Source organism: Patella vulgata, chromosome 3 (genome assembly GCF_932274485.2).
Source record: "Patella vulgata chromosome 3, xgPatVulg1.2, whole genome shotgun sequence".
In the NCBI taxonomy this organism is placed as follows: domain Eukaryota; kingdom Metazoa; phylum Mollusca; class Gastropoda; family Patellidae; genus Patella; species Patella vulgata.
In genome coordinates this window covers 58,707,487-58,733,939 of record NC_065881.2, presented here as the reverse complement: position 1 = coordinate 58,733,939, position 26,453 = coordinate 58,707,487, and the positions used below count along the sequence as shown (strand labels likewise).

General features: G+C 33.6%; 1 protein-coding gene across 1 annotated transcript; it reads right to left on the bottom strand.

Annotated features, from left to right (window-relative positions):
• Positions 1 to 540: 540 nt before the first annotated feature.
• Positions 541 to 26,333, bottom strand: LOC126816542 (short transient receptor potential channel 4-associated protein). The gene is made up of 23 exons (XM_050543192.2): positions 26,144 to 26,333; positions 19,123 to 19,245; positions 16,344 to 16,457; positions 15,415 to 15,475; positions 13,150 to 13,223; positions 12,378 to 12,537; positions 11,984 to 12,094; positions 11,565 to 11,627; positions 11,318 to 11,380; positions 9,944 to 10,066; positions 9,501 to 9,634; positions 9,223 to 9,302; positions 8,754 to 8,811; positions 8,321 to 8,379; positions 7,225 to 7,280; positions 6,843 to 6,972; positions 5,013 to 5,103; positions 4,614 to 4,754; positions 4,341 to 4,449; positions 3,631 to 3,752; positions 3,353 to 3,501; positions 2,932 to 2,998; positions 541 to 2,464 (listed from the first exon to the last, which is right to left on the bottom strand). The coding sequence occupies exons 1-23, from the start codon at positions 26,243 to 26,245 to the stop codon at positions 2,342 to 2,344; spliced, it is 2,313 nt and encodes a 770-aa protein (XP_050399149.1). The 5' UTR covers positions 26,246 to 26,333; the 3' UTR covers positions 541 to 2,341.
• Between the last annotated feature and the right edge of the window lie 120 nt (positions 26,334 to 26,453).

Genomic DNA, 26,453 nt, shown 5'->3' with positions numbered 1-26,453 from the left:
AGAACCCTCCGGCTTTTCAAAGCACAAGTCCCATTTCTAACATTTGATATACCCATATTTGACTAATCAAGTATGTCCATTCAAATAACTTAAAACAAACTAGTCTGTACAATAGTAATGTATGTTAAAGATCATTTGGCACACAGAATTCTTAGAACCGTGGCCCCCCTTGTTACCTCCCAGTTTCGGTTGAGTCAATAAGGATTTGACCTGCACCATATAATGTGTCTAATAAGTTTTATGCCTGTTTCAACCAATGTCAGACAAAGGCTTGAATTTGTTGCAGTGTATCTCAAAAACACATGCCTTAAGCCATGACCTACTGGGTAATCTGCCTTTATTATAGTGAATTTCATAAAACATGGAAATGACTATTTTGTACCTTCAGATCCGTGGATGTAAAGTGCAAAAGTCAAGACTACCAGTTCTATTGATATTCATATCACTTATATCAACTATGAGGTGCCTAAAATCTGTCACTCGATGTTTTCTGAAAACTGATCTATATTCCACCCAGTAATTTATAAGTAAAGATGTAAATTAATACAGATAAAAATTTATTTGACAATATTACATACAGTACAGTGTTGAATGTACAGAATGGATGAAAACTTTCATAACTACACGCATAAAACAATACCCGCTAAAACCTTTCCACAGCCATACAAACGGACAGTACATAAATACAAAACATTTTAAAATCTCAACATTCCATGGTAAAAACACATCAATGGCTATCAGTGATAAAAAAAAAGCCATTTAATTTGTATTATTATTTTAATACAAGGCCAATGTAGTTTTCAAACAACCATACATGGAATTATAACAGTTAAATATCTGAGGTTTCAAAAAGTGGACAATACACATCAACAATCCATTTACACAAGACAATCACACATCATATGATTTAAACAATATAATAATATTGTAGACAAACAGATTTAATTCCTGTATAAAAACCACAGTGGCCTTAAAATCATGATTCTATAGTAAAAAGCTGCATAGGAATTCACAGAATGTTTGCATTGCTGCATGGAATAATTCAAATAAAAAGCAGATTCACTACATAATAAGAAACTGCATTGTTAAGAAAGGCAAAAAAGAAAATTATATGGGTCTTAAATTTGATATTGAAATAAAATTTCAAAAGGATTATAGACAATTAATTTCATCTGATAAAAGGAATAAATTATTTGATATTGACAAAATATATTTTCTACTGAGTTTTTGATTCATTTATTATGAATGCAACTACTGGCATAAACTAGTCATATATAAATTCTGTGTCCTTATTGGATGTTTCCACCATCTAGAGCAACATATAATTACAACAGACAATAATTATAGCACTACTTTTTTCTTTAGAACTGATAAAGACACAAATATAAATAATATTTAAGATTAAAAACAGGACATGAACACATGAAAAAAAAAACAATAAATAGGATATACATGTTATAATAAATGAGAATAAAAGACAAACTGTTTATATTTATAATACCATTTCTATTCATTACGACGACCTATTAACTTATAGAATATTTTACTTATAAAAGCAGGTTTGGCATCATGGGGAGGGGTTAATTGCAGACTGAAGGTATGAAAAGTTAATTTTGAGATGCTGTACAATTAATGAGTGACTGAGGAAAATATATTGTATATATTACAAGACAAATATTTAATACTTGAGTAAGGAATAGAATTAACCTCTACCAAGACAAAAAAAAAAAAGAAAGAAAACAATTTGATAAATTTTATATTAAATTATTAAACATTTGAAATTTTCAAATGAAACCCCTGGCTAAAATGATTCATAAATAAACAAATATTCCATATAAAAATTCATTGAATATCATATAAACTGTATTTCCAATTTCTTGTGGTATTATAAATTCAGTTTTATATACAAAAGTCTTTAGTCTACAATACTTACAATTGCTACACCATGTCATACTCGTAGCCAAAGAAATATATAGTACACTTAATATACACAACTCTCCCAATCTCTATTAGTCTCTTAAGTCTTCGAACATTTGGAATTCATAAAAATTCATCATCGGGATAGATTTCTAGGAAATCTTTCGTCTGTCATCATTTTTCACGTCTCTTTATTTACTGTCATTTTGAGCAGAGCATCAAATTATATGCTTCATGGCAGAACATGCTTGGTCAAAAATTCAATATGGCTGATGAAAGACAAGTGTTTCTGCTGTCTCAACAGAAGAATAGTTCACACAGGTTGTCTTATTGCATTTTAACAACAGCTATCAGTTCGGCGTTCAACACACTAAAGCTGCGAAACGAGGATAACAAAGTATAAATAAATAAAACACATTCCACATTAATTCGTACGATCACCAGGTAATGGATCTATATAACTTATCACAGCCGAAAGTTCCGTTTTATCTTCGCACACTAGCGTTGTCACAGTCTTTTTCCAATATGAAAAACTAATACGCGAACTCTGAAATAAAATTTTAAACTCATTAAAGCAGCCAATATTCTTTTATTAATGGCAAATATAGTATTTCAGACCATCCATAATATAAAAAAATCGTACAAAACAGCAGACGGGTGCAAAGTTAACATAATCAATACTAATGATATTTATAGCCATGCAACACTATATGTATTTCTTTGCAATCATCTGCAAACTAATTACTAGCCTCAAATATCATGGTCAAGATGAGATCTAACCTAAATTTCTTTGCTATAATTATCAAAAAAAAAAACAACTTAAAACTTTTTAGGTCTTGCCTCTTAAAAAAGTCATGAATAAATTAGTTCCCCTTCTTCAGACACCCCCAAAAAGCATCAAATTTTATTCCGGTTTCAGCAATTCAATACAAGCTAAATAACACTGCTTACGATTTTATTTTAAGGAATGATTATGCATACTCTCTGTAAAAGCAGAAACACATAGCAAATTACCTTTTCTAAGGCACTGCAGTCTTTGTCTTTATGTAAGTAATGGTCCTGCCAAAATACTAATAAATCTCTGCAAATAAAGTATTAAATTATGTTTTAATTACTAATGAATAAACTCCTTTGAGAGTTTTGATTTGTGATATTCAACATATCAGCTGATAGGAACAATTAAAGATAAACTTTTTTTCATGTTACAAAAGATAAATATTGTTGAATTATCATACATAATCATATCAACAGTACATGGACTATTACTGAGATTTGACACTGTGGCTTCTTGCAACACAATAACAGCTATTACACCACGTTATCATGCAAATATTGGATCAGTTAGAGAAAAATCTACATAATTGTATTTGACATAAGGGTTAAGATATCCATACTGCACCTAATCATTGTGTATGTATAAGATGTGAAATACTACCTGAAATTTCTCATAACGGAACTAGAACCATTAACATCTAACATATCTTCTCTTTCGTCACGTAGAGCTTGTAAGTAACTAGGTAATTCTGTTTTACGATTTGCAAACATAAGAAATACTAATGTTGTATTCAGACAACTCACATTTTCCTGAAAAAGTTAGAAGAAATAAATTGAAGTAGAATTCTGACATTTATTACAGTTTGATATCTATTATATGTAACTTTTTGATCATGTAACTGAATAAATTTTTATTTAGAATAGATATGTAATAATTACCTGCGTCAAATTTTGAACACTAATAATTTTAATTAGTTTATATAAATAATCTAACTGGCGATCAAAATCTCCTATATACATCAACAACTTGCTTTCTTTTTTGGCATATTCAGCATATGATTCTGTAAATATATAATTTATGTACATCATTATAAGCTATTCTACTAACAATAGTAAATCTTGTAAATTTTTTAACCTAGATATGGAAGGATAGAAATAGAAATGTGTTTAAAGTACACTCAACACAAACCAATCCATTTGTAGACTAACAGTATATCCTTAAGAAGGCAATAATTTCATTGCTCTGTCTTTATCAGTGGAAGGAAACTGTATAACCCAAAGAAAAGATACAATGAAGGCAGCTGTCAAGTACAAGAATCAGACTGAAACCAAGCCGCTTGAATCAGACCGTATGATCTAAAGTGCACAAGTTAGACCATGCACAGCCACTAATCCCCAAGAAGGAAATGAATTTAACATATAATAATCAGCTTATTTTGGGATAAACATATCATAATGTACATTAAAATAGAACTAAAGTCATCAAATGAAAACTATGGTATTAATTACCCCTATTCACAAATGATAGGAAAAATTTATATCTTCATTCTTTGCAAATATTTACGTAATCTGCTTTATAATTTTTCAATTCATTAAATTCTATCTGGTAATTCTGTATTAGTGTTTAAAGAAATTAACTAGATACTTACCATCACATTTTTCTTTATTAGTAAAATGTTCCAGAGACAGAATAAGGCTTCGAATAAACATATTAGAATCCACTAAATTTCTATTAACAGTTGCTACAAACTTATCTAACTGTGAAACAGAAAATCAAATATATATTACATGACTGAACAACAATAAACTAAATGAACACTACACTTGACATTCTGTCAAATTTTTATACCAACTTCAAATTTTGATAGGTGGATTTGTAAATTAGCCATAAATCAATGTAACTAAAACTAATAAGTACAAACCTTTGCTGGTGTATTGAGTATGCTGTCGAATGTTTTGAAGGCCTCAATGTTAAATTTTATCAGTTCTCCAAGAAGATCAAAACTGCTCTGTAAAATCTCTTTATGGCGTATTTCATGTTCAACAATATTACTGGCTACATGCTAAAAAATATCAAGAATATTACAAAACATTTAATGCCAGTCTACAACTCATTTCTCTTTATTTCTCTAAATGCCTCTGTTAAAACGGTAAACCATAACAAAATTATGTCTTATCAGGTGCGAAATCACATTAAGCAATTGTCAAAAGACTGAAACATGGCAAACCTTGCCAACCTCACAGTAAATGCAGGAAGGCAGCACAACATACAAGATTGTGGTTCAATTTTAAATTTAGAATGGTGTTTTAAATTGACATACCTGAAGTAAACCCCTTCTCATTAAAAACACCTGATCACAGTAAGATGTATCACCACGTAAATAACTTTCTACTGCTCTGGCCAGCCAGAATCTACAATCATATTGTAGAAAATATAAAATTAAGACTAAAATCAAATATAATCATTCATTAAATCAACTATTAATAGTTTTTATAAACTACTCTTTATACAATAGACAAGGTATGGAATAGGGTTAAATGTCTTCCTGTTCTGCACCAACCAGGCTAATGTAGATGGCCATACACCATGCAGTGAATTTTGCCCAGGTAGTGGCACTACAGCCTATGTTTATTTCTATCTCCAACAATCAGGGGATCTTTAACAGGTTGCATATGGCATACACAGGACCAGTTTTGCAGTCAAATCTAAATCAATATTGTGCATACACTAAATGCACGAGTTCATGGCTAAACCTAGGACACAATTTATTAGTGGTTATCATACTAGTAACCGAACCCTCTATTCAAGAATCCAGTAGACGTGGTACAAGGGTTAATCAGCGAACTGGATGTATGAGATGTGTTGTTGACGTTTGGGAAAGTAGGACGAGGGGAAATGTGTAGGGAGTGAAGTGCTGTAAAGGGATAGTTAGATGTATTATGAATGGTTAGAGTGGCTGTGGTGTTACGGTGAAATACTATGCCGCCACCGTAACACCACAGCTTTATGATTTGTTAGACAGGAGTGATGTAATGGGTGTCAACAACTGGGTATGCTGGTACCGTCGCAACGTAGCCGTGAAATATATATTGTGGGGGGGAAGGGCGGAAACGGAAAAATATACAATGTTGACAGTATGTGCCAGGCATGAGGCTGCGCAGACCGAGCGGCAGCTCGATAGGGAGTGTGTGGGAGGGTCCCCCCCATAAAATTTTTTTTTTTTTAAATTTCAGTTTTCTGTAAGCAGTGAAAACACTATTTTGGCATTGTTTGCGGGGTTAAACCTAAAAATCACATTAATACACCTATTGCACGATATTGTGAAACTAGCTGACGAAGACAGCTCGGGCGGCGATTGTTCGACTCGAGGCTGCTCTGTCAGTATCTAACAAACGCATTTAGTTCGCGTACAACTTTTAAAAACCGAATGTCAGTATGGTATTTCTCACATAATTGGTTATCGCAAAAACAGAGTAAACTGAAAGCGAGTAATCTCGACTCAAACCTATAGTCTATAGCCTACTTACTACACTCGTAACTCGTCATCCTATATTATTGTTTGTGGACGGTTTACTACTCAGTGATAAGCTTGCGCCGCAAAAAGAGGTCTCGCCTGTTATTATTAGTATAATGACTTCCTCATGTGCGGCAGGTTAGTTTGCTTCTAAAAACACTGTTTTCCGTTCCAAAAAATACAAAAGTAATTTTCTACCAGATGACCATGGTTCTTTTCACTGAGACTAGATAATTTCTCTCGGTGTAAGGATATAGCTATGGATAAGTTCATACAAGGTCAATAAATCCGCGGTCACTTCGGGTCACACTGTTGAGAAAATAAACCGATGGGTTTGTTTAGTAGCAAATCGAGCGTGAATCAACTGAGTTTGTACTGAAAAATTTTTGAGTGATATGTATGAACTGTCTTCACACATTCGGTTTATAATTAGCGATACACAGGTAGAGTGGCAAGTGTTGTACTTCACAGACTGTTTACCTCCGAACTACCTCCGCACGAAATCCCCGATTTGGGTACTTGTTAAAAGAAAAAGAAATAGTACCTGTGCGCATGCCAGTAAAAAAAAACTAAGAGTTCGCGCATAAAAATGCCCGAACGTACCAGGCGCCAGGTCATCCAGTTCGATGTATTTACCTGAATGTAGATGTTGTGGGCTCTTTCTTCATGACTTCTACAATCTTCGTTAACAAACCTTTACTACCCCGACACATTAACTGTTTGTTTACATTATCTAATGAGGTAAGGGCCAAATCACCAGCTTTGGCTGTAGAAAATAAGATGCATGGGGCTTTTTAAAATGACTTTTTAACTTGGCTTATATCTAAGAATATTAAAGGTGAAATTATTTTTTTATTTTATTAATGTTAATAGCCTGGATCCTCTTTTAAAAAGCTTAACTAAGAGCAGACATAAAAATAATTTTTTTACAGTAAGCTGCTGAATTTCATCTAATAAGCTGTTATAAAATAGCATATGAACTTTCATTGCTTAATGATTTCCAAATTTGTTTACTTACCATTAATTCTTTTGACTTCGCTGAGTTCATTTTTGGACAGTAATAAATGTTTATAGCTGAAAAAAAAATAACAGAAATAAAGATGACATACAATAAAATGACAGGCAACAAAACATACGCCCACAGCAGCTATATCATCCGGGCAGTCAACAAGAGTTGTCGCATATTTTTACTTTTTTCGGTAATGAAACATTTATAATACATTAAAATCTGATTAAGAGTAACAACTCATTAATTAATTATCAGAAAACCATTAGAATTTGTTTGGTTTTTATAAAGTTCTGCCCCATGCTAACGTTTAGTATACGAAACTTTTAACATCATGGATTTAGCTGTTCAAGTCAAAAAGATTCATTGAAAATCAATATACTTGTTTGTCTCAAGACCTTAAACTCTGTATCAATCTGAAGTCAATCGGATGATAAATTTAGCCTCTAGAGCGTCACAAGAGCCATAACTCTGGCAGTAATTATCGGAAATCACTGAAAATCAATAGGATTCTTCGTCTCATGACCTTAAACACAGTGTATAAATTCAAAGTCAATTAATATTAACTTTAGCCTCTAGAGCATCCACAAGATTTTTCAGAGGGATCAAGGGCCATAACTCTGGCAGTAAGTATCGGAAATCGCTGAAAATGAATAGGATTCTTCGTCTCATGTCCTTAAACACTGTGTATAAATTTAAAGTCAATGGGATATTAACTTTAGCCTCTAGAGCACGTCCACAAGATTTTTCAAAGTGATCAAGGGCCATAACTCTGGCAGTAATTATCTTTGACCTCTAGAGCGTCTACAAGAATTTTTTGAAGTGATCAAGGGCCATAACTCTGGCAGTAATTATCTAAAATCGCTGAAAATCTATAGGCTTCTCCGTCTCATGACCTTAAACACTGTGTATAAATTTAAAGTCAATCGGATATTAACTTTGACCTCTAGAGCGTCCACAAGCAATTCTATCTAAATATATTTATGGTATGTTTAGTTAAGATTCTCATATTATATTTCTTGTCTACAGAGAAGATACACCAATATAACCAGTACTTGACCCACTCAAGCATCAATGAAAACATCCATGTTATTTTTTTCATACTTACTCTGAATGATCACAGAAACTATGGACCAGTCGTAAAAACTGAATCTTTAAAGCCACTTCCTACAGAGAAAACATTACATAATTTATTATCAACATATACATAAGCAACCAAGAAGTGTCATATTAGTTTGGAATATAAAGTACCCAACCTATAAACTACTTGAAAGTCACTGTATGTCCATCTGATATACTCTCAATTTTTGAAGCAGAAAAGAATGAGAAATGGGATTTAACATCTATTAAACTGAAAGATATTTTAGGACTAACATATAGTACATCTTTATTTTAATATTTCATATGATTAAGATGGCCCCCAACTTTAAGAAGCAGACATAAGGAAAGCGATGTCCTTTTTTTAACATTAAAATAGCTACCTTACCTCTAACCCAAAATAAAGAATCAAAGGAAAAAAAAATATAATGCAGGGTACTTACTGGACTACATTCACATGCAGCATTGTGACCACGTAATCTATGACGTGTATTGTGACGACTGCTGAAACAAATTCATGGTATATATCACTTATCATAAATGTTTGAGCAGATGTGATTAGTGCTCACACAAGTGATTTCTGGAAATTAATTTTGAGGGTGTACATTTAGCATATTAGAATCCCCATCTTATGTGAGCACTTCTACGAAAAGCAAAACAAGAAGGCAGTTAATCAAATTCATAATGACGACTGCTTTTAATCGAAGATATACAGTTTTGTCTTTTGGAACAGTTGGGGAGTCATTTCAGAATAATCAAATAGGAATAATTGTGAGAAATTTACTGACATTTCATTTGATTGACCTACATGAACACTAGACATGATCCATCTGAGATATATGTAAGTAATTTAAATAAAATATTTTCAGAAATCAGTCAATTAAATGTGAAATAGAATGAAGATATACATACACTTGACATTTCCAGATAAACTGTTCAAAAAGATCACTTAAACCAGCAGCTAACTTTAATTCAGCTAACTTTCTTTGAACCTGTGGCACAAAACAGATATTATTTAATGCAAATTAAGTTCTCTTCAACTTTATCACCTAAAACATGTTTTGATGTCCAATCTGGTCTTGGTTGCTTTGTATCTGTGATTTATAAATGGGAAGGAAATTCACCTTACATAGCCATACCCATAAAATATAACATACTGTCACCAATGAAATAATAAGTGAATATCTTACTTTTTTCCGATGTTTACCCAGTAGAAAAAGTCCCAATATATACACCACTTCCACTCTTTGTACTAATTCTTCTGTCATTTTTAATCCCTGTTGTTGTACCATAGGACCATTTTCTGTAGTAGGTTCTGAGATTCCTGGAAAAGTAAATATTATAAGTTTTCTAACTTATGCCAGTCTTCATTAGCCCAGTTCAGAGCAGAACAATAGGATGTTAACAACTAATCTATCCTTTTTTTCCCCAGTTATTTTGCATATATTTACAACATCATTCAAATCTTGCATGGATGGTAGTTGTAGTGCGTAAGTCAATCTCATTCACACTGAACACACTGAATAATTACATGTAAGCGACCCTCATAGTTCATTGATAAACAATTAGATATCTATACTAATGAATTAATTTTTAACCAATTGCTATCTTTCAGTGTAACAAAATATCATACCCCCAACAAATTCTTCAAAATCATCTTGAATTTGTGTTTCATACAATTCTTCTGCCATCTGATTTTCAATCCATTCCATCCAACAATCTAATTCACTGACCATACCTCTATATCTGGGAGTATCTACATATGACAAGTACATGTTTTTTCCATATTTATATAATGATCAGATACAGAATATTCAAGTTGGCAGACAATAAATACATAATATATCATTACACTAATTTTTCTTCTAAACAAACTTTCAGGGTTTTTTTTTAACCGTATTTTGTTTATGTTACACTCTACAAACCATGAATCTTTGATTTCCTTACCACTTTCATATAATTGCCCCAGTTAATAAATAAAATTATTTACAACAATAAGTAAATGAAGTAAAAAAAAAAAAAACACAAAAAAAAAACAAGTAAATGAAAAAAAAACAAACAATAAGTAAATAAAATAAACAAACTACAGTGGACTTGTACGGGATTGATACAATATGCCTAGACAGCATGTCGGAATACTCAATTGCCTCAATTATACCGGAAGTACTATTGTACCTTCAAATACCGGAAATTTTATTATAATGCATCCTCGAATACACAGAACTTAAAATATGATAATGTTTTCTGTACATTCAAAATTTTAGTACATTATATCAGACAATTGCATAACAAGACAATAACATAATACATGTCATAACAATTTACTTTGAATATATATATCAGCATCTAAAGTCGACTAAATAGCACTTGTCATCCAAATCTTACGATTGGCCGAACAATTGACCGACAGGTTGTGTTTGTCGATGCCCTTAAACCACTCTGAATTCATCTTTTCGCTTCAAAATGTTGGATACTGTAGTACAGTCCAATTGATTACTTAACGGCTAATTCCTTCTGTCTAGGTCGTGGAACTTTCTCAAAATCTACTATAATTTGCTGCTTGACATCCGTACGGACACACTTTGCAGGACGATCACACATAAGAAACACAATATTATTATACTGATAGTGATTCTTCATCTCAGCAATTTATATATAATGTTGCTGTATTTGACTGAGAAACTCAAATCAAATACCAAGCGCTCTCTTACAAGAGATAAAATTATCATGGTTAACAACAAAGACTGACATGTATTATGCTCACAGATAATTAATTGGTGATTGCATGTCGGCTAACACCAACTGATTGAAGGCCAGATTATCAAATGTTAATTGTATGCAAATTGAGACGGGAACGCTGATTGATGTCTTAATTTGGAATATTCAGAATCTGGATGATTCAGAACTTTTTTGGTTGAAGTAATAAGGAAGTAAATCAGGACATGAAAATGATAATGAAAGTGACAGAATCCACTGTACAATCAGTACATAAAGGAAATAAACTTACAATCTTTGGATATGGCTAACTTTACTAAACGTGGCAATAATTCAGGAATGCTAAGCAGAAGTTCTGAAAAATAAAGAGTTTTTCAAATATAACAGTTACATAAATAATCAATGCAACGTAACTCAGAAATTAAGGACACGTTATCATAAATTTTTTAAAAAATCAAAAATAATGTTTCCATAACATAAATTGAACAGATCCATGTTAAAACCTGAACATACTTTTTTTCTTTTAGAAATATCCATACCTTGGTTGATATCTCTGAGATTCACAAACCCCCGACTTCGTTTCTGTTTATTTTGGGCAAATACTGAAATAAGAAAATATTTTTTTATTGCAGATTTTGATAATTTACTTAATACTAGTGCTTCCAAACAAAAAAAATTACTTGATGGCAAATAAATAAGACAAGCGAGTGAAATGGACCAAAGGTCAACGACCTAGATCTGCAACCTCACAGTCTATCACTCTAGGTATGTGCTGACATGTTAGCCCTGTATTTCAAGAACACCACAGTATATTCTGTGTCAAGAGATAAGGTAAAATATGCTATTGAGCAACTCCTAGAGCAGGTAAAAAGACATTAAAAACATTATGTTACTAATTAGATTACTATATATCTTTTTGTAGAATAAGCAGCTGACTTAATAAAGACCAACAACTTACATGAAGATTTATTTTCATAGATGTCGAGATCTGATATAGCTACAGCAAGAATACGGCAGAAGTTGGCTAGTTGTGTGTCATCAAGGCAACAAATCAAACTTCTTAGGTTATCTGTAAAAAAAAAATATAATACATAATAAATTATTCTCAATTTCATTATACGCATACCAAGATTTAAATTACACTTAGCACTAAATCTATTGAAATATTGATATTTTTACCAATAGATTTAAACCAGAATATTAAAATTGTAAACTATTCTTTATGAGTAAGTACCATTATTCTAGCATAATCTAAATAACCATATCAGCTGACTTTTGACAGATAATTAATGATCCAGCATACTGCTATTCATAAACAAATGGAAAACAATATTATACGTTCCATTACTTACTGATTCTATGTAAATCTAACACCTCTCTCTTTGACTGTAGCATATCTTCAATTAACTGACAAGAATTTATAAATGTTTTAGGATGAGCCAATAGTGTAAATACATAATTCATAATATCATCACTCTTCATTAATTCACTTGTAACTTTCTCTCCAACAGACTGAAATATAACATGATCAAGACATTACAAATCTAAAAACATCCATTTCTTTTATAAATAATATACCGTCATCTGCAAATGATCTATTCTTAAGAACAGTGATTCTTTTGTGTGATTTTTAGTGAACTTTACATAGTGCATTTAATAGGACAGCACAATCAAGGTATCAAACATGTAGTGATACACTGACATATACATAATGAAATGACAGGTGCTCATCAGACCTCTTAATATGCCTGCAAGCAGTAAAATTGTCAATGTCCATGTTTGTGTGTTAGGTTGCAGTTATTATTTTCGATGACAAGCAGTGAACAATCAATAAATTTCGAGTAAAATGTTGAGAATCAAATGATCGTGATAAGAACTATTCGAAACACAAAGAAGACTCGAGTTTTGTTACAGTTATCTATTATTATTTTTCATTACTGCTGTTACTGCAACCATATCGACTACTCTATGTAACTACTGCACTGGAATTATATCCTCTTGACACCGAGAACATTGTCCTGTATCGCATTACAAAGTTTAAAATGTACACAGCAAAATAACTTGGCAAAATGCTTTTGGAATATATAATCCAATTTTGTTCAAATGCGATTAAAATTTACTTACCGTGGACGTTAATTTTGTTAAAACTTCTAAAACAAGGCTTTTTAAACGTAAAATTTTCTCAGATTCTGTTATAACTGTAATCAATAGAAAAAATATATTTATATCAAAACTACTCTTTTCAAATTAGAATTGTCTTTACCTGGTTAAAATGAAACAAACCTAACAACAGTCAAAATTAAAATACTTGGTTTCTGACACTGAAATCTCACAGCTTTAATACGTGCATATCAGGCTATAATAGTTCGAAAATAGTTACCCGGTAATGTAAAATGAATATGAAAATTTCATTCCAATTACTCTATTGCGAGTGAAGATATTAGCCTTTGAAGGTTTGACAAGACGTGTGAAATGATTGCAACCACTGTACTGGTTGTTAGAGGCTAAGTCACGCTCCTCCATTTTTAACTAAATGAAAATGTGGCTGTACCGTTCTAATCTATTTATTATCGGAGAAATCCCATGCCATCGAGCGTGGATTATGGCCTGGATCAGTTAATTAACTCGTTCGGTCCAACTTACGCCAGACGTCGACCTAATTAGCTACTGAATTTCACCGACTTACGCCACCTGTCGACTACCTAATGTCTAGTCACTTTTCCGAACGACGACTGTTGTCAGCCTCTCTGATGTAAAGTTTTATTGATCATGAAAGTTATCAAAAAAGGCCAATTGGCTTCCAAAAAGTAGTTATCCAATAAATATATAGTTTGAACTAATTACTGGAATCATAAAATTTGTAGGTCACATCAAAGGTTTAGGGGTTATAAAGGTTGTTAACTCGCAAGACAATTTGCCCATCAACGGCTGCTGCCGGCCTTTTTGATGTATTGTTTTATTGTTCAATAAATTTATAAAAAAAGACGATTGGCTTTCCAAAAGTAGTTATCCAATAAGAGTATAGTTTGAACTAATGATCGAAATCATAAAACATATACTTCACATCAATGGTTTTGGGGTTATAAGGTCGTGAACTCTAGAGAAAATTTGTGTCATAGGGCGCCATTTTGTACGCAAGATTAATATTTTCACGCTCGTTCATCTAATAATTTCTTTGCTATGGAAAGTGATCCCGATTCAGAATTTGAAGGAATTTTATCAAAGGATATTTATTTACATGTGAATATTAATCTCAGTAATGACAAATGTTCCGGGAGAGTGATTTTTCCGAGATATGAAACAGAGAAGAAGATATACGTGATATACCGCGTACCAAAAATGTCAGCCACTCTTCGTCGAATTGTAATATCCCAGCGCTCACTCTTTTAATAATTTCTTCGCTATGAAAAGTGATTCCGAATCAGAATTTGTAGGATTTTTATCAAAGGGTATTTTAGATGTGAATATTAATCTCAATAGTGTTCGGAAAATTGTTTTTTTCCGGGATTATAAACGGAGAAGATGACCCAGATATGACTTACTCTGAAAAAAAAAATCAAAATGTTGGCCCGTGGTCGGCGAATACAATGCCAACTTTGTTCAGCAAACTAAGTTAAATTCAGTGATTTTTTTTCAACATTTTTAGGACATTTAAATGATAAAAATAGTTTGATTTTTTAATTTGCTCATTGTGGTAAATCTTGCACATTTTGATCGTCAATTAGACGAATGCCTACGAAAGCATGCTATGGCCTGTTGTACAATGCGCATGTGCTAAACATTTTTGAATTTAAATAAAAAATAACTTTGTTGTTACTTTGTATTAGTGCTTAAAAGTTAGACCATTTTGATGCCCAATTATATATCTTCATTTGAATATATGAACATTTTTTGAATGGAATAATAGTTTGTGTGTTATTTTGTGTTCTTTGCAATATATTGGATTAAGGGATAATCCTTTAATTAGCTCCAGGGAGATAAGCTATTGTCTAGTTAATTGGCTTAGGGAGAGACAGTAGTAGATAATGAATTAAGTCTAGGGGTCAATGAGTTAATGTCTAATTAATAATTTAGAAAACATTTCAGGCCCAGAGAAAGACCTGCAATGGGCAGATGTAGCTCTTGCATAATGTATGTTTAAGTTTTATAAGACCTTGGTATTGGGCCCCACGCAAATTGGCTGTTCTCACTATCACCTCAACTCGGGTGGAGCCAAACCTAAAGTAAAGATTGTGTTTGAAAAATCCTATTTTCCTTCTAGACCCATGCTTAAAGCCCAAGTCTGGTGTTCAGATCCTTAACTGCCACAAAATCAGAAATCAATATGAACCATTCCTAGTTTTTTTATGAGTAAATGGCACAAGCTGATAGTAAAAAAAAAATACTTACTTCTGTTTGGTCGGTAAGGATTGGGGAAAAGGGACCCAAACATCAACAACCTCACTAATACCTGAAATAAGTTTATAGCATTTTTTTAGCCTCAATTTGTAAACTCTCTATGAGAGTCACATTTACAACAACCTACCTAGTTCAGTGCAGGAACAGACCTATCTTACATCACTTGTGGATACAGAGGGAAGTTTTATTGTATAAAAATGTGAAATGTATATTTGTATTTATCAAGCTAGATCCACTGGGCTGTCTTTCATTCTTAAGTCTCTTTGATGGAAATATTGCACTAACATATGGAACGGAAATAAGTTTTAATGTAACAAACTGCCCTTTTTGATTGACTTTCTCGGAAAAATCATATGAAAAAGTCTCCAAATATTTTTCAATCAACATGCTGACAGACACATTGGCTAAGTCCCTTTTGAAAATCCTATATCCACCCCTGTTCATATTGATTGAATGCTAGCGTTTTTTTATAGAACTCAACATCAAACAAGCTGCATTTTTAATTGCTCATGTTAAGATTTATGTGAAAGATTGTAGAACATGCTAAAAGTTTTAGCATGTGCTACAATCTTTCACATAAATCTTAACATGAGAAATTAAAAAAATTACTACTGTCGATAATATATGAAAACTGACATAACAGAGTAAATGCATATAATAGGGTTCCTCCAAGATTTATAAAATTTTGAAATTTGATAGGGGAAAGAGAGAGAGAAATGGGATTTACGTCCACTCGACACAAACTAGATCATTTCGCGACTAACATATGGTTTTTAATTTTATTTCAATAATTCGTTTGCGCGTAGGGGTCTTTAGCAGTGGGAGGAAACCACGCCAGTTGAAAATTTGATAGGATTAACTTTCTTAAAGCCCTAATCAACAATCCCACAAAGTCTCAACCTTTAGGACAATAAACTTACTTCTGTTCCACCCAATTCATAAAACATTTGAGCAAATTTATCCTGGTCTTCATCTTGTGGTCCTTCATCATGTGTTCTTCTTGGCTCAAAATTCATTAACCTTCCTAACAACATCTACACAGAAATATAAAGAAACAATTACAATTTAAGAAAAGAAGAAATAAAGTGACATGCATTACATGAAGAGCTGGCTGTTCTTGCTATAAACTACAATAGTTCAAAACTAGACATTTGGCATGTATTCTCGACTTTCAATTACCATTGCCATGATAATAAACATTTTGTGTTGATTTCAGTTCAAATGTCAGTCTCCACAACCACAAGTGGCAGCTATGTAATTGTTTAAAGGGGCAATAGCAAGAATAGATAAAGAGCTGACAGTTCTCGCTATAATAGTTAAGAAATAGTAAATGAAAAGAGAATATGCTGAAAATTCAGTCAAATTGCTTCATTCTGAACGAAGATATTAGCAATTTAATTTTGGGCTAGCCTCAATCATCATTACTACAGTTGTTACAATAATAATAATCAAAGTCTCGATTATCCATTTTATAATTATTTCATCCACCACAAAACATTGCATCATTCTAATGGTATCGAGAGTTGATTATGGTCTTGGTAAGTTAATGTCTAATTGTTAATTTAGATAATATCTTAAGGCCTAAAGAAAGAACTGCAATAGGCAGATTTAGCTCTTGCATGATAATGCATGTTTAAACATACATTATGCAAGAACTTAATCTGTCAATAATAGGTCCTTCTTTAGGCCTGAAATGTAATCTAAATTATTAATTGGACATTAATTAACTTATCCAGACCATAATCAACTCTCGATGGCATCACTAGCTTGCAGTATTTACTGGATTAGAACTCGGTCTGCTGCTTACAACTAAATCAAAAGATTGGTTACCAGGCAACAAAACATACGCCCACAGCAGCTAATTCGTCCGAGCAGTCGACAAGGGTTGTCGCATATTTATTCTTTTGTAGGTAATTAGGGGAACTTAATAGACAATTTCATACAGATGACATTATAATTTTCGTCGTTTGAGGGTTCACAAGGTTCTAAAAACTAAAACAAGGGCTGTAACTCTGGAAGTATTCTACAGAAATTGTTGAAATTCAACAGGCTTTATCGTTTTACGAATTCAAATAATGCATATAAATTTCATACAGATCAGATGATAACTTTTGTTGTTCGAACGTTCACTAGGTTCAACAAAGTAAAACAAGGGTCATAACTCTTGAAGTAATTGACGGAAATTGCGGACATTCAAGAGGCTTCTTCATTTCTCCAATATAAATGATGCATATGAATTTTATACAGATTAGGTGATAACTTTTGTCGTTCAAGATTCAAGATTCAACAAAGTTAAACAAGGGCCATAACTCTAGATGTAATTAACGGAAATTTGCTAAAACTCAATAGGCTTGTTCAATTTACTAATTTAAACGATACATATAAATTTCATACAGATCGGATAATAACTTTTGTCGTTAGAGCATTCACAAGGTACAACAAAGTGAAATAAGGGCCCTAACTCACGGCGTAATTAACGGAAATTGTTGAAATTCAATAGGCTTCTTTGTTTTACTTATTTAAATGATGCATATCAATTTCAAACAGATCGGATGATGACTGTTGTCATGAGAGCGTACACAAAAATTCAACAAAGTGAAACAAGGGCCATTACTCTAGATGTAACTGATGGAAATATGCTGAAATTCTTCTTTGTTGTACTAATTTAAATGATGCATATAAATTTCATAAAGATCGGTTGATAACTTTTGTCGTTCGAGCGTTCACAATGTGCAATAACGAATTTATTGAAATTCCCTTTACATTATCTAGTTTTTAACTATTGTAGTGAGAACCACCAGCTCTTTACCTAATCTTCCATAATGAATTATTAATGAAGATTTATGTATTAGTATATAGCGATCATTGTCTAATCCATTCACAATCTAAGCCATCCTATTGTCTAGGATTATGGGCTTGCCATGTGAATAAATGTCTAAATAATAATTTATTTGTAGCCAGAAAAAAGGCAGATCTAGCTTTTGCATTTAATGCATCTTTAAAGAAGCTAAATCGCTAATATTTTGGACCTAGAAATTGACACAAATGGGTTGCACCGTATATAATAATGTAATATGAATGTATATAAACTGATTTACATTCAATCATTTTCGTTTTAACTGTAATTTCAAATCAGTTATGTTCGGCAAAATACGCCAGACGTCTCAATTGAATGGCAATCTCTAGCGTCTGGTTATTCCAGTCTTCACCGATAGTATTTATTGCGCATGTTCTCCAGATATGGGGTCACTGTTTGACATGACTTGTGGAACATGTCTAGCCTCGTTCATCGAGTCACTTGACAAATAATTTGTGTTTTCAATAAAATCAGAGTGTGGTTTATTGATAGAAAAAATAACAGCCTTTCAGTTCTTGTAATAAAATTAACTTGGTTTTATAATTTCCTCTTATCCAATAAAGTTTTAATTGTACGACTTAATCATGAAGTCATGCCACCCAGCAATATGAGAGAGAGAGAGAAATGGGGTTTAACGTCCATTCGACACAAACTAGGTCATTTCGGGACTAACATATGGTTTAATTTTATTTCAATAATTCGCTTGCGCGTAGGGGTCTTTAGCAGTGGGAGGAAACCGGATGACCCGGAGAAAACCCACCCAGCAATATGATTCATAGACAAGTAATGTACATGTATGGCCCTATTCCATATGCCCAGAGTTCACCAGAACTTAAACTTACCTTCAATTTTTGTACACAATCTGTAGTATCAAACCCAATCTGTACACTGTAAGTGTCTAACTCACTTATTATTTCAGCAACATTTTCAATCTTTGAGGTCTTGGCCAAAATGTGAAATGGAAGCTGAAAGTATAGAATAGGTTTCCAGACAATGAAACATACGGCAGCTATAAATGTTCAAAAAGTCTGTAATGTTTGTCACATTAAAATTTTTCCACTTAATTATTGAAAATCAGATCACATTTTGCGTCCCTTGAACATAAATACTGTCAATGTGACTATGGTACATTCAATGTGGCTGTATAATACAATGTAACTAAGCAGATCTCAAATCAAGCAAAATTTTACAATTATCTAAACATGTTATTGTTGTAATCACCATTGTCGGTGATGCACTGCCAACTTAAACGGTGGTCTCAATGGCACCTAGTCAGAATTGGTCCAGCGCAAGTCTGAGAAAAACAGGCCGATATACATGTAGTGTAGTTGATGACAAAGTGTATCAGAACTGATGAACCTATGTGGACCACTAATAGAAGCTGTATGAGAACCTGGCAACATGTGAACATGCCAGGGCTGTCGGTAATTTTTCACAATTGATTAGCAGCACTGCTAATCAAAAAGTCAAATTTGATTAGCAAATTTAAAAATTGATTAGCAGTTTTTCACAAATTTAAAATTTGATTAGCAGTTTTTCAGTTTCATCATAAAACACCTAAATAACAAGATATTACTTTAGTTCATAACAACAGGGCTGCTGACAACCAGTATCGCAGCGCAATTTGCGATACATATTTTGTCCGTTGCTAATCAAAAATTAGAATCAGTGCGTCCGACTGAACAAAAATAGTAACACACGATATAAAGCAGACGAAATTGTTTTCTAACGAAGAAATAAGAATTAAAATGAGTGGGACTTCGGAAGCCACTGCCAAGAATTGGCTTCAGACATAAGGCCTAACCAAAAGTCTACATTCAGAAATGTTCACGGCTACCTGTAGCAGTGCTAAAATTCTAAAAAATCTTATGAAATCTAATCATTTGTTATAAATTAAAATTAAAATAATCTTGTTATTTAGGTGTTTTATGTTGAAACTGAAAAACTGCTAATCAAATTTGGAAAATGATTAGATTTCATTCTTCGATTTTTTTTTTTTTTTTTTTAAAGCACTGCCAGTGCCACATGTACAGTGTAGTTGTGACAGTTTGTGAATATGATGTAGACTTTTGGTCAGGTCTTATGTCTGATGCCAATTCTTGGCAGTGGTTTCCGAAGCCCCACTCATTTTAAATGTTATTTCTTTGTTACATGTAGGTTAGAAATCTTGCTTAGAAAATAGTGATGTGCAGTTTTTAAATTTTCTTTCGGTTTCGGTTTTTCTGTGGCAAAAAACCTCGGTTTCGTTTTTTTTTTTATTCTTTTAAACACTGTATTAAGAATGCACTGATTTATGGTTATTTTATAGGAATACTTGGAAGCTAGAGAAGATATCAAACATATTGATGTAATTTGTAAACAAGTTTTTTTTTTTAGTGTTATATGACTTTAATTATGACTAGTAAAAACAAAGTTACTGTTAAAAAAGATCTGACAAACTTTGTCAAACACAACACCATAATAATAAATTAATATAACGACATATTACCAATAACAATAAAGTTAGGCCATCGAGACTTATTAAACACTCTATACATAGAGGGGTCTGGTTGGTCGAAAATAAAAACGGAAGTGGTGGCTCCATTAAAATTTTGGAATTATTTAAACATACATTTTGCAAGAGCTAAATATGATTATTGCAAGTCTTTATTTAGGCTTTAGATGTCATAGAAATTATAAATTAGATCTTTATTTACACAACAAGCACAAAATCAACTCTGTAGACCCACGGATGGCTTGGATTCAGCTTGGATTTAAACAGGATTTCGTTGACTGATTTAATTTTAAATGGCGTCGTGAGCAGAGATAAACCGTTACATTGACGTCATACTCCCGGATCGAGTCTAAATGATAGAGTGTACGAAGAGAGGCCACTGTTGAGGGATGCCTTAACAAATGACATCTAAACTATTTAAAGTGCAATAAACTAAACACAGATAATGACAAATTATACAATTCCTGGAGACCATGTGATGACTAATACAGACGGGACAGGTCTTCTGTCTTAATATCAATAAAAATATTTTTATTTCCCCAATAGACACAACCCCACTGGTGTATACCTATAGATTTATCATAATTGAATTATAATATTATGTCCTATATTTAATTGATTTAATGCATGCCCGAAATACAAGTAAGAATGAAAATTTACCCATCTCACTCATTTTGTCCAATTGTTATAAAGATAGGTTGCCAGGCAACGAAACATACGCCGACACAGCTATATCGTCCAGGCAGTCAACAAGAGTTGTCGCATATTTTTACTTTTTTTCGGTAATGAAACATTTATAATACATTAAAATCTGATTAAGAGTAACAACTCATAAAGTAATTATCAGAAAACCATTAGAATTTGTTTGGTTTTTATAAAGTTCTGTCCCATGCTAACGTTTAGTATACGAAACTATTAACATCATGGATTTAGCTGTTCAAGTCATAAAGATTCATTGAAAATCAATATACTTGTTCATCTCCAGACCTTAAACTGTGTATCAATCTGAAGTCAATCGGATAACTTTAGCCTCTAGAGCGTCACAAGATTTTTCAAAGAGATAAAGGGCCATAACTTTGGCAGTAATTATCCGAAATCAATGAAAATCAATATGACTCTATTTTCATGACCTCAAACACTGTGTATAAATTTAAAGTCAATCGGATATTAACTTTAGCCTCTAGAGCGTCCACAAGATTTTTCAAAGTGATCAAGGGCAGTAATTATCAGAAATTGCTGAAAATCAATAGGCTTCTTCGTCTCATGACCTTAAACACTGTTAATAAATTTAAAGTCAATCGAATATTAACTTTAGCCTCCAGAGCATCCACAAGATTTTTCAAAGTGATCAAGGGCCATAACTCTGGCAAGAATTATCTTAAATTGCTGAAAATCAATAGGATTCTTCGTTTCATGACCTTAAACACTGTATCAATTTAAAGTCAATCGGATATTAACTTTAGCCTCTAGATCGTCCACAAGCAATTGTGGACGCCGGACAGGGGCGACGACAATATACAACCACATTTCAATGTGGGCGTATAAAAATCCAAAAAGGTAAAACACAAATTCGGATATGATGACAGCAGACAAAAGACAGCAGAGATTATGTAGGTGGAGTTAACACCTGTCAATCAAACGATCAGCCATATTAAGAATGGGTGAAGATGGAATTCAATCCCATTTCTAGTCAAAAATTACACTGGTGATAACTATGTTCAGAATAAAGTAATTTGACTTAAATTTTCAATATATTCTTCTTTCATCATCTATTTTGTTTATTAAATCTTATTTGACATTTTATACACAATGAAAGTGTTGAAAAAGCCTTCTTTCTAGCCTTCAAAATGTGGATGATCTTTGTGTCAATATCCAAAAATGACAGGCATATTAATGATTCGCAGTTTAATTTTTGATTAGCAACGGATAAAATGTGTATCACAAATTGCGCTGCGATGTTGATTGTCGGCAGCCCTAGAATATAAAGATGTTGGATATGTGACTGCCAGTGTCAAGTTACATGTAGTGCGATGGCATCTATCCTTTAGGGTGACGACTCGGGGAGTTTCTTGAAATAACATGATGTGTTCTCAGTGTTCATCAGGTGTCAACCATATCATTGCATCTTCCACAGAACATTAAGAGACACATGTGGACTGACCATAGCTTTTTAAAAGCCACATTCTATACCCCAATGTCTGCCCAGTAAAATCATGGTTTGCAACCAACCCATTCTCTCAAATTCAAAGTGTTGGGTTCTCATGTCTTGGTATAAAAACTTGATTTTGCCTTATGTGTTATAACACCTCACTTAAAGATTCTATTATGTACATGTACGAACAGTAATATCATCCACATTTAAGTACTAACGAGCAAGGATTCCACACCAAACAAAATTTTATATATACTATTCAAAAAAAGTAGGGGATATTTGATTTTTAAGTGTTATTAAAGTCACCTAATGAAACTGACGAAGAAACAAATGACAAAATGAAATGAAGTTCACATTCATCGATTTATTCCAAATGATCGTTAGACTAAGTACGGCACAGACTGACCATTATAAGGGTAAAATGATACCCGGGGTCAAACAGCAAAGTTACCACAGCATCACAACCAAGTCAGTAACGGGTAAATCCTCCTCTGTTTGCCAAACAAGCATTGATCCGACGTGGCATACTCCTAATGAGACGTCTAAGGTCATTTTGGTCCAGATTGTCCCATTCCTGTTGCAACGCAGCAGCAAGTTCTTGGACATTGGCAGGACGTTGTTGACGTTGACGTAACCTCTGTCCAAGCATGTCCCAGACATGCTCGATGGGGGAGAGGTCGGGACTCGGTGCTGGCCAAGGTAATGTGGTGATGTTCTGTTGTTGGAGGTAACCTGTAACGATCCTGGCCCTGTGACATCTTGCGTTGTCATCCTGGAAGATGAAACGGCGGCCATGACGTCGTGCGAACGGCACAACATGGACTGCCAAGATGTTGTCCCGGTAGTACTGGCCTGTAACACGCCCTGCAACAACATGTAAAGCCGTTCTTCCAGCAACAGTGATGCCTCCCCACACCATAACAGAACCACCCCCAAATCGATCATGTCTGATGACGTTAACGTCTTGGAAGCGCTTGTTTCGACGACGCCACACCCTCCTACGTCTGTCCAAAAAATCAACAGTGAACCTTGACTCATCTGAAAACATCACATTGCTCCAGCGTCGATTATCCCAGTGTTGACGATCCCTACACCAACGACGTCTTGCCTGAATGTGATGATCTCTCAAACAAGGGATCACGCGAGGACGTCGGGCGCGAAGGTGACCCCTATGCAGTCGATTCCGAATCGTCTGGCCACTCACTCTCACACCAGTGTCTGTTTGAAGACGAGCGCTGATCTGATTTGCTGAGATGACACGATTTCTCAAGGCCAAGGTACGGATAAATCGATCCTGGGCTTGAGTTGTCGCCCTTGGTCGACCTGAGCGTGGTCTGTCCTGTACAGATTGTGTATCACGGTATCTGGACCATAGCCTGCTTATGACAGACTGAGAAACATTCATCGTCCGCGCCACAACCGCCTGTGTTGTGCCGATCTGTAGCATGCCAAGGGCACGTAACCTTTCATTTTGGGTAAGCCGACGCATATCAAAATTTGTTTTCTGGTCACTAAAACAATTAAACTGATGTTTCCACCCTGGAATTCAATGCCACAATGACTGTAACATTCAAAGTCAGAGTCGTGCAAATCTTGGGTTGGACCCCCATGATGATCCCAAGCATCACCTGCATTCCATGCGGTAGCTATTGGTGCGTTTGGGCGTCACATGTAACTGGAAATGTTTCTTCTGTTAGGTTCTATAGTGACTTTTTTCGTAGTCATTTGCATATTTTAGTATTATGCCCCCAAAATCAAATATCCCCTACTTTTTTTGAATAGTATATTTCATTTATTGTCAATAATAGTTCATTTCATTTGTTATGTAGTTCTCGAAGTTGTCCTTAAACATAATATTTGGTTCTATTTCCCAACGGACCCTGTCGAAAAACACTGCAACATTCTATTTGATTTTGAGTTATAATACATATGTTGACATATCCCAACAATGACCAACATAGTGATGAGTATAAATGTACACAGTTAGGGGAATGTGATTTTGGATGAACACGTTTTACTGGACAGCCTGTGTTTTTCAGTAAGTTTTATAGATGCCCAATAATAGCTCATTGAATATGTTATGACATGTATGTAGAATTAACTGACAGATGCCTTTCATCTTATGAGTACATGAATCGCTTGTAGCACAGCGAGGTTACAGGGACATCAAGACAGCTAAGCACCATATTGCTGTTGGTAAAAATGACATCCACTCGTCCAGTGCCGTGCCATTCCTAATCTCAGAAATTTCAGTCATCTGATAATTAAATATCTTGGGTCTTCTCATAATAGCACGGAAATATTTTCCTACATTCTACACTTGCCAGTCTAATCAAGGTCATCTTACTGCCAAGGGATCTTGTACATTCATGACAATGTGTACAAAGGGGCTTGTTTTTTCATTTCATCCGATGGATTATACGTTGTCCCTTGCCAGGCTCTGTCCTACACAACTGACAAGGGGGAACCATGATGGAAAATCCCAATAAACTTTCTCAGCCAACATAGGGATTTGAACATGGGACCTCTGGGTTAGCAAGCCAATGTCTTAATCACTGAGCCACCATGGTTCCTGGTTATGAGATAACCTTTTCTAATTCTAGTCTAAGAAAAGTAAACCACTAGTTGACAAAAAAAGAGTGGACTATATCTCGCGATTCCAGTGTTCCATAGCCTATGCGACATGATTAAAAAATCTTCTCTGGGGACGAGTATAATCACATTTTTTTTACATCAACCAAAATGGCTCAAGATTGTCATTATCAGAGCTGAAAACCTGATTGTAAGCTTATTAATTTATGGTTTTATTGTGGAACAAAGTATCTATACATTTAATTTCATACAAGCTATATTAATGTATATTGTGCTAGTTTTATTCTATATCAAAATCATTTATTCTGTGTTTGTAAAATGTACACATCTAATGATTTAAAAGAATGTTTACTTTCCTTTTTTATACTTGTTTGTAGAATGATGAATTATTTTTCGTATTTTACAGCTAATTATTTATAAAGATTGTGGTTTAAGGAATATAATAACGAAGTTATTACTAATTATTGGGGAATGGTGAATGGAAATATGTTAATCCGCCTTAAAAGAAAATACGGAATGCATGAAATTCTCGCAATAAAGTTTGACACGACCTTTCGGTCAAAAGTGTAGAGAACCTCAAAGTCGAATAGAGGAAGCAGAGTGTGCGTAATAGACCCATACAAACCTGGCCAATTCGTTTATAAGATTTTCCTGTGTACTGCCATTGTTCATGGGTGAGGAATACTGACTTCTTCATGCTCTCTTTTTGGGTTTTGCGTCGCAACATGGCAGAAGTATTAATAAACTAAAGACTAAAACTGAATGAGTTCTTCTGCGAACCCAAGGCGGGCAGTGAAAGTACATGCGCAGTGAGTTCTACACGATTCAGTGAGAAAGCAGAAATGTTTGCTTGCGTAAATTATTGTGTAAACAAACAATTATAATTATTATGTGTATGACTTCAGGATAATAGCATAGACCAAAATCATACAAGA

Excerpts from the sequence above, each read along its gene's own strand:
- LOC126816542 (XM_050543192.2), bottom strand. The coding sequence starts at position 26,245 with ATGTTGCGACGCAAAACCCAAAAAGAGAGCATGAAGAAGTCAGTATTC. Across the intron at positions 9,635-9,943 it reads TTTTGAAGAATTTGTTGGGG|GAATCTCAGAACCTACTACA; the intron begins GTATGATATTTT and ends TTACTTTTCCAG. Across the intron at positions 5,104-6,842 it reads CCCACAACATCTACATTCAG|ATTCTGGCTGGCCAGAGCAG; the intron begins GTAAATACATCG and ends ATATGATTGTAG.